This window comes from Cricetulus griseus, chromosome 5 (genome assembly GCF_003668045.3).
Source record: "Cricetulus griseus strain 17A/GY chromosome 5, alternate assembly CriGri-PICRH-1.0, whole genome shotgun sequence".
NCBI lineage: Eukaryota > Metazoa > Chordata > Mammalia > Rodentia > Cricetidae > Cricetulus > Cricetulus griseus.
The window spans coordinates 99,315,312-99,323,761 of record NC_048598.1 but is presented as its reverse complement, the minus strand read 5'-3'; the positions used below and the strand labels follow the sequence as shown (position 1 = coordinate 99,323,761).

The window sequence follows — 8,450 nt, the reverse complement described above, 5'->3', positions numbered from 1 at the left end:
AGGGTCTCATGAAGCCCGGGCTGCCCTTGATAGATATTACAGGCAGCCCTTGATATCTCTTGATCCTCTGGCCTCTATCTCTTAAGAGCTGGGATTGCCAGCATGTACCACTATGTACGTTTTACTGTGGTGGTAGGGACTGAACGAAGCATTTTATGCATGCACACTACCAACCCCTCTTTAAAAAAAATTAAATCAGATGAACTCCTTATTTATTCTTCAAGGACCATCTCTTGCACTTCTCTGACCAGGCAGCTGTCCCTGTCTACAGACTCTGCTGTCCCCCTGGATTCCCTGGGCCCTGGACCCCACTGACCACAAGGGGCTGAGCATATGTATTTATGAGGGACCAGGGGAACTTCTTACCCAGGAAAGTCTCAGTGAACTCCTTGGTAGCAAAGGTGGCCACCCGAGCCAGCTCTTCTTGGCTCATGTTCTGCAACTGCGGATGTCCTGGCTCCAGCCTCTGTAGCAGGACAAGGGCCTCCCATACCTTCTGGGCCAGGGTAGGAACTGAAGTCAAAGCAGCCCCATTCTGCCTTCGGAAGTTACTTCGGAACCTTGGATCTCCAGCCACCCCAGCTCCATAGTACTCTTTCAGCAGGTGGCTGAGGGGTGGCCTGGGCTTAGAGACCCGGCTCAAGTGGTCCCCAAGCAGAGCTCCATCCAAGGCACCATTGAGGAAAGCCATGGTGAGCCTGGATGCCTTGGGGTCCAACAGTGTGAAGACCCTGCGTGTAGAAAGCTGGTTCCAGCAACCCTCAGTTCCCAGGCCTGGAGGACTCTGAGTCTGGGAACTGTTGAGGAACATCAGACCCAAGTCTCTGGCCAAGGTGGCTGCCAGGAGTCTGTCCACAGTAGTGGGAGTCTTGGCTTTGTCATTTGGTAAAGTAGCTCCAACATCTGTAAAAGAGGCATTTGTGGAAGCATCCATGAGTCCTGGCCAGATGGCTCCAATGTTTGTCAAGGTGTCTCCAGCATCACAAGGCATGGCCAGGCACTCTGAAGGTAAGTTGGTAACATTGTGCTCCTGTAAGCCGGCCTCTAGCCCAATCAGTAGAGGCTTCACAGCTACAGTGGAGCCATCAGGTGCCAGCACCACTCCGTATTCCTGCCCATCTTGTACAACATGTTGGGCCACCTCGGAAATTAGGGCTTGAAGCTCTGGGCTCAGTGAGTGGGGATCTGGCTCCATAGTGTTGTGGCTTGGTGTCTTCCGAAGCAAGTGCTGGTGAAGAGAATTGTGGGGACTGGAGTTACTGGCTGACAGAATCCACGAGGAGGCAGTGCCACTAGCCTCAGTCACCAGCACCTTTTGCTCAAGCTCAGCAAGGGCCTGGATGATGGAGTCCATGACCAGGGGTAAGGAGGAGGCTGTAGGAGGAAGGAATACATCAGCCCAGCAACCCAGCTTCACTTGTTCCTGAACCTCCTGCTGTTCATGTCACATTTTCCTAATGTCCCTGCCCCTCCATCTGACACCACTGTGACCAGCACTACTGTTGAGTAAAGGAGGAAACTGAGACACCCAGACTATTGTCTGTTGGTTAAGGAGGTTGGACTCTCTATGAACACTGGGGAGCCATGCAAGATTATGAGCAGGAGAGAGACCTGGCCAGGTTGGCATTTGTGGTGGTTTAAACAGGAAAATCAGAGGGGGGGGGAGGAGGAGGGGAGTGAGAGGGAGCTGGGATTGACATGTGAAGCAAGCTTGTTTCTAATTTAAATACAAACTAAACATGAATATCCCCCATTGGCTCACATATTTGAATGCTTGGTCATTAGGGAGTGGTGCTACTTGAGAGGGATTAGGAGGTGTGGCCTTGTTGGAATAAGTGTGGCCCTGTTGGAGAAGTGTGTCACTAGGAGTAGGCTTTGGGGTTTCAGAAGCCTGCACCAGGCCCAGTGGCTTTCTCTCTTCTTCCTGCTGCCTGTGGATCCTAAAGTAGACCTCTCAGCTCCTCCAGCATGGTGTCTGCCTGTGTGCCACCGTGCTTTCCATCTTTCTAATAACGGACTAAACCTTTGAAACTGTAAGCCAGCTCTGATGAAATGCTTTCCTCTATAAGAGTTGCTGTGGTCATGGTATATATTCATAACAACAGACTAAAGCATCATTCTAAGATTGTTGTTGGGTTACTACATGGAAATGGATTTTCAAGGTGCTGGGATAATGAGGGGCAGACAGTAGAGAGGTAAGTGAGTTAGGTGGCTGGTGGTATAGTGTTGGCAATGAACAAAGCATGGAGAATTTCTACATATGTAGGGGTAAAGACAGATCATTTAAAAATTACTTTCGGGGTGTATGCTCAGAGGTTAAGAGCACTGACTGCCCTTCCAGAGAACCTGGGTTTAATTTCCAGCACCTACATGGCAGCTTACACCCGTCTGTAACTCCAGTTTCAGGGTTTCTGATACCCTCACACAGACATATATGTGTCTGAAACACCAATGCACATACACAAAATAAAAATAAGTTATTTAAAAATTATTAGTATTTTAGATTTATTTTATTATTTTTAATAGTGTGTATCAGGAGGTATGTGCGTGTGAATGCCAGAGGATTTGGATATACTGGACCTGGAGTTACTGGTGGCTGTGAATCATCCGATGTGGGTGCTGGGAACAGAACACAGGTCTTCTGTAACAATGGTGCACTGTCTTAACCACTGAGCAATCTCTCCAGCTCAGACAGACAATTTTTGGTGACAGATTAGAGTTGGACAGTTTTAGAAGGAAAAGTATGTTGAAGGACACCCGAGGGTTATGTATCAATTTTCTCTCATCTGAGGCCTCTTACTAAGACTCAGGAAGTAAATCAACTTAGAAGTCTCAGGAAACTCCTAAAACCTACAAAATTTAAGAGGCTCCTCTCCCAAGGTTATATAAAGACTAACAACTGTAAGGAAAAAGGGACTTTCCCACCAGCCACACTGCCTGAAAGTTCAGTGGGAAGCTATAGGAATGCAGCTTTTGTGAGCCGTCATTCATGCTGGGGATGGGCTTTTTGATGATGTAGCTGCATTTGAGTCACCCAGGTTCCTATAAGCAACCCCAATAAACTCAATGGTTTACTTATCTAGATTTAATTGGAATAACGGTTTTGGTCCACCATTCATACCCTACTGGTGGCATGAGATGTTTGTTATGGCTTCAAAAGTAGTCACATGACACCAAGGAAGCTGAGTATGATGGCTCATGGCTATAATCCCAGCACTCAAAAATGCTGAGGCAGGAGGACCATCACAAATTCAAGACTAGCTTGAACTACACAGTTCCAACCCATCCTGCCTGCCAAGTGAGACCTTGTCTCCAACAAACAGACACACAGACGGATGGACAGACAAACAGCCCAAGGGGAGGAGGAGGATGGATTTTTCCCTTTTCAAGAAAAGGAATCTAGATGTTAGATTACCAGGCCCACAGAGGACTTGGGGGCTGTTGAATAATTGCCAATTTAACATTTACCATGTGCCAGAGATCACTCCAAGTGACATATATAACTTATTCAATCCTCACGAAATACTGTAGGGAATGTCATTAGCTTCCTGTCACAGATGAAGTGTCTGAAATGGGGAGGACACGTTAGCTGCATCAAGGTTACACAGCTAGGAAGTGTAGGAGGTATAATTTAAATATAGGAAGGTAAGTTGTTTTGTTTGTTGCAGAGGCTTGCTATATAGTAAAGACTGGTCTCTAACTCATTACATATCCCAGGCTAACCTCAAACTTATGATCCTCCTGCCTTAGCCTCCCATGTTCTGTGGGTACAGACAAGTGTTTGTACACCCAGAGCCTCCAGGTCATTTTAATTGCTATATCCTAGTGATTGGAATCTGTGCTCTTCCTCAGGCAATCCATTCTATAACTTCGGTTTTTTTTTTTTTTTTTCCTGCTTAAATTATCCTGTCTTTTCTGCTTCTCAATCAAACCCAGCTCTATCTCTCTCCTCCCATCCTAGTTGTGTGAGTCCCTTCTCCAGGAAGCTACCCTTATTTTTTGCCCCCAGATCTCCTCTCTGGCACCCCTTCCTTGACTCTGCAGGGGCTGGAAACGTGTGGTGCCCTAATGACTGTTTGCTGAGACTTGGAGCCTTGCCCCGATGCAGTTCAGCAAAGAAAGTACCAGCCCTGCCCCCACCTCCCCGCAGGGCTCTGCCCTTGGACTCACCTGTCCCTGGCTCTGGCCACAGCAGCAATCGAAGCAGGACCCAGAGGACACCCCCGGCCTTCATCATTGTGGGGTCCAGTTCCAGTGCAGAGGCCCAGCAGAGAACCTCAGAGGTGCTGGGAGGAGAGGAGCATGAGAATTGACCTGCCTTATCAAAGTGCAGCGGGACAACACACTCATCCCAGTGGAGTGAGCCTGGGAGTAGAGTCAAGGTTATTTGGGTCTCAAAATCTCTTCCACCCTGTACTGTCCCCGCCCAGAGTGACATGATGGGTCAGAAAGACAGATCCATGCCCTGCCAAGAGAAGCCTGTAACTGGGAAGTTCAAACTCCAGAAATTTTGGGGCCTCCTTTAAAAAAGATAATTATTTTTTTTTCCAGTGCTGGACATTAAATCTAGGGCCTTATGCACGATAGGCAGGCCTATATCTTTGAACTGTATCCCCTGATCCCTTTTACATTTTATCTCCTTTTATTTAAAAGGCTTTTAGTGAGTTCAAGGCCAACCTGACCTACATAGTGAGTTTCAAGGCAGCCAGGGCTATGTAGAGAGACCCTGTCTCAAAAACAACAACAACAACAACAACAACAAAACACCCACTCCTATGTTTAAGCTAGATGGCAGTGGCACATGCCTTTAACCCCAGCAGAGACAGGTAGATCTCCGAGTTCAAGACCACCCTGGTCTACAGAAAATGTTCCAGGACAGCCAGGGCTACACAGAGAAACCTTGTCTCAAAAAAGAACCCGTATGTATGTATGTATGTATGTATGTATGTATGTATGTATGTATGTGTGTGTGTATGCATGCTTGCATATTTTAAATTTAAATTTGAATGTATTGTTATTGTGTGGGTAGAGTGTGAGTCTGTGAGATGAGTGTGGGTATCTACATACAAGCAGAGCTGAGAGGACAGCTTTTGGGAGTCAGTTTCTCCTTCCTCTTCAAGATCTAGAGAGAGAACTCAGGTTTGCACAAAAAATACCTTTACCCACCAAAACATCTTGTTTACATCTGTTTGTATGTATGTGGATTTTTTTTTTTTGTTTGGTTTTTTTTTTTTTTTTTTTTTTTTTTTTTTTGGTTTTTTTCGAGACAGGGTTTCTCTGTGGCCCTGGAACTAGCTGGGTTCAAAGGTGTGCACAGCCTGGCTGGCTATGGGTTTTTGAATGAGAGAACAAGGCTTATGAAAGACAAAAGAGGGCATTGAATCCCTTGGAGCTGGGGTTGCAAGATGTTGTGAGCTGTTTGATGTGGGTACTGGGATCTGGAATCTGGATTCAGGTCCCCTGTAAACAAGTCAGTGCTCTTAACTTCTGAGCCATCTCTCCAGCCCCAATTCCCGCCCCCCCCCACTTTTTTCCCCCCTTGAGACAGAATCCCAGTAGCTCAGCTGGTTTTGAGCTCCTATTCCTCCCATTTCCACTGCCCCACATTATTGGGATTAAAGGTGTGTGCCATCACACTAGTATCTTTTTATATCTTATTTTGAGACAGGGTGTTGCTATGTAGCCTTGGCTTGCCTCAAACTCAGGGTCCTCCTATCTGAGACTCCTGAGTGTTGGGATTATAGGCGTGTACTGCTACACCCAGTTTAAATTCTGCACATTCTTGGGAGTGATGCTTTGACGTCAATCTTAGTATGTATGCTCTGCCCTGTTCAAAAGTGACAGCTCTGTAGTTGCCACTAGAAGAACCTCTCGACTGCCTGGTAAGACAGACTGTGCTGGGCAAGGTGGAGGCTTGTTTCTGTTATCTGATGTTTTCCCTTTCATTTCTTGTTCCTTTCTTCTTTCTTTTCTTTCTCTCTTTTTTCATTTTCTTCCTTCCCTTCCTCTCCCTCCCTCCTTCCCTCCCCTCCCTCCCTTCCTCCCTCTCTCCTTCTTCTCTCTTTCTTTCTTTCTTTCTTTCTTTCTTTCTTTCTTTCTTTCTTTCTTTCTTTCTTTCTCTCTGAGACAGGGTCTTACTATGTAGCCCAGGCTGTTCCAGAACTTGCTATGTAGGGCTGGCTGCCCTCAAACACAAGCACCTGCCTGTTCCTGCCTCCTGGGTGCTAGGATTAGAGGCATGTACCATCACACGCAGAGACATGAACAGTTTTTAAGGAAGAAAGATAACCTTTGGCTTGCAGATTCTGTAGTTGTAATCCTTGGTTGGTCAGCCTGACTCCTGTGCACCTGTAGGAGAGAGGAATGTATGGTGAGGAAGCTGCTTACCTTATAGAAGCTGAGATGCAAGAACGGAGAGAGAGGAAGGGGCGGAGTCCCTCTCAGTGACTTCCTCCCACTAGCCCACTTGTCTTAAGGCACCACATTCTGGGCACCCAGCCTTGAACATGTGGGCCTTGTGGGAACTTTTCACATCCACATTCTAGCAAGCAGAGAGAGGAAGCCTGTGGTTAGTGCCACCCCTACCTCCTGCACTGCATCTAACACTCACACAGGATGCTGGGGAGCTTCGGGTCTTCCTCTTCTTCCTCCTCTGCTTTTAATCTCCATCCCGGCCCCACCCTCACCCCAGTGCAACTACACAAGTGCCATGGTGCCTGTGTGGCTGAGGACGGTGGAAATGGATTCTCTCCTTCTGCTATATGGGTCCCAGTGATGAAATTCAGGTCATCATGCTTGGGGACAAGTGCCTTTACCCCTTGAACCATCTCACTGGCCCTGCTCTTTAAAAATCTAAGGGTGTGTAAGTCCATGGGCACGTGTGTGTGTGTGTGTGTGTGTGTGTGTGTGTGTGTGTGTGTGTGTGTGAGTGTGTGAGTGTGTGTGTGTGTGTGTGTGTGGTGCAAGCACATGAGTGCACACCCCATGTGTGCACGTTGCCAGGTGAGAGGAAAATATGATATTTTCCTCTATCTCTGTCTGCATTATTGCCTTGAGACAGGGTCCCTCCCTGAACCAGAAGGTCATTATAAGTGTTTGACTGGCTGCAAGCTCCCAGGACCCGCTGTCTATCCCTGCTTCCAAATGCTGCTGGGTTTACTGGCTTTTTAATATGGTGGAAGGGGGTTCTAACTCAGCCCCTCAAGCTCGAACAGCAAATGCGCTCTGACCCACGGAGCCATTTTCCCAGTCTCCTGTGTTCTGTTTCTCAAGAAAGGGTCTGACTTTGAATATAAAGCAATCCTCCTGCTTTTGATAGAATTATAGTTATGAGCCACATGCCTGGCTCTTGAAGGTTGCCTCCTCCCAGCCCAGTTCCAGATCTTGATTAAGCAAAAAGCAGGGCTCTGGTTTCATCCTAGGAACCCACCTGGCTTGGTAGTGTGGGAATATGTCCTCTCCTCTGGGTGCTGACGTCTGAGGCCTGCTGAATAGTGCTGTCTCTCTTCACTTCCCTTCCAGGCTGTCCTTGAACCTCTTACATAGCCTAGGTTGGCCTGGATCTTTTTTTAACCTCCTGCTTCCTCTTAAATGTTGGAATCCTAGGCCAGATCCAGCTCCCCTTTATTCTGGCATCAGGTGGGGGCGGGTTCCTCAAGGATGGGCTGTATGGAAATTGCTTCCCTCTTGGCCTCCCACCCTCAAACTAGCTTTACAACTAAGAGACCCACTGGGCTAAGGACTCATCCTGAGGCAGGTCCCAGATCAGGCTGGGGAAGTCCAAACTGAGCCAGACCTGGAATTCCCCAGGGAGTCACCCCAGGGCCTGGTCACCTACCCAGTATTTCTTATTCATGTTTGTCTCTCTTGCACCCTCCCCCACTGTCTCCAGGGTCTCATGTAGCCCAGGCTATGTCACTCCCTATGTAGCCAATGATGACCTTGAATTTATCATCTTCTGCCTTCAGCATCCAAACGCTAGGATTACAGGCATGACCCACCACAGCTAGTTTATGTGGTGCTGGGGATCAAACCTAGGGCCTATTCCTTCATGCTAGGCAATCTCTCTACCAACTGACCTGCATCTTCAGGACCAGTTTATTCTCTCTCTGGTGACCAATGTTCACCGAAGACAAAGCTGGGCATACAGAAGCAGATCAGAAAGCAGATCCACCGAGGTGTGGAATTGAATGAGCTCTGCTTCTCAGGGCAGTTTGAAGCAATATTCTCCTATTAGCCCAGGTTTTCAAAGATTTAGAAGTGGAAGGCTCTGTCTGCTGAAGTAAGTGAGTGGAGCCAGAGAGACGGATCAGCAGGTTAAGACACTTGCTGTCACCAAACCTGAGGGCCTGAGTTCAATCCCTGGGAGCCACACAGTGGAAGGAGAGAACAGCCTCCTGAAGGCTGTCCTCTGACCTCCACCTGAGTCATACCATGTGTCTATACCTCCA

The 8,450-nt window shown here is 47.7% G+C and overlaps 1 protein-coding gene across 1 annotated transcript in view; it reads right to left on the bottom strand.

Moving 5' to 3' along the window:
• The window catches only part of Pglyrp2 (peptidoglycan recognition protein 2), a gene marked incomplete in the record, with an annotated part of 11,023 nt that extends 3,277 nt beyond the window's left edge, over positions 1 to 7,746 (bottom strand). Inside the window, 4 exon segments of the mRNA XM_035445771.1 lie at positions 367 to 1,374; positions 4,171 to 4,365; positions 6,290 to 6,348; positions 7,430 to 7,746. Coding sequence (XP_035301662.1) covers positions 367 to 1,374; positions 4,171 to 4,237 — 1,075 coding nt within the window.
• Positions 7,747 to 8,450: the final 704 nt, after the last annotated feature.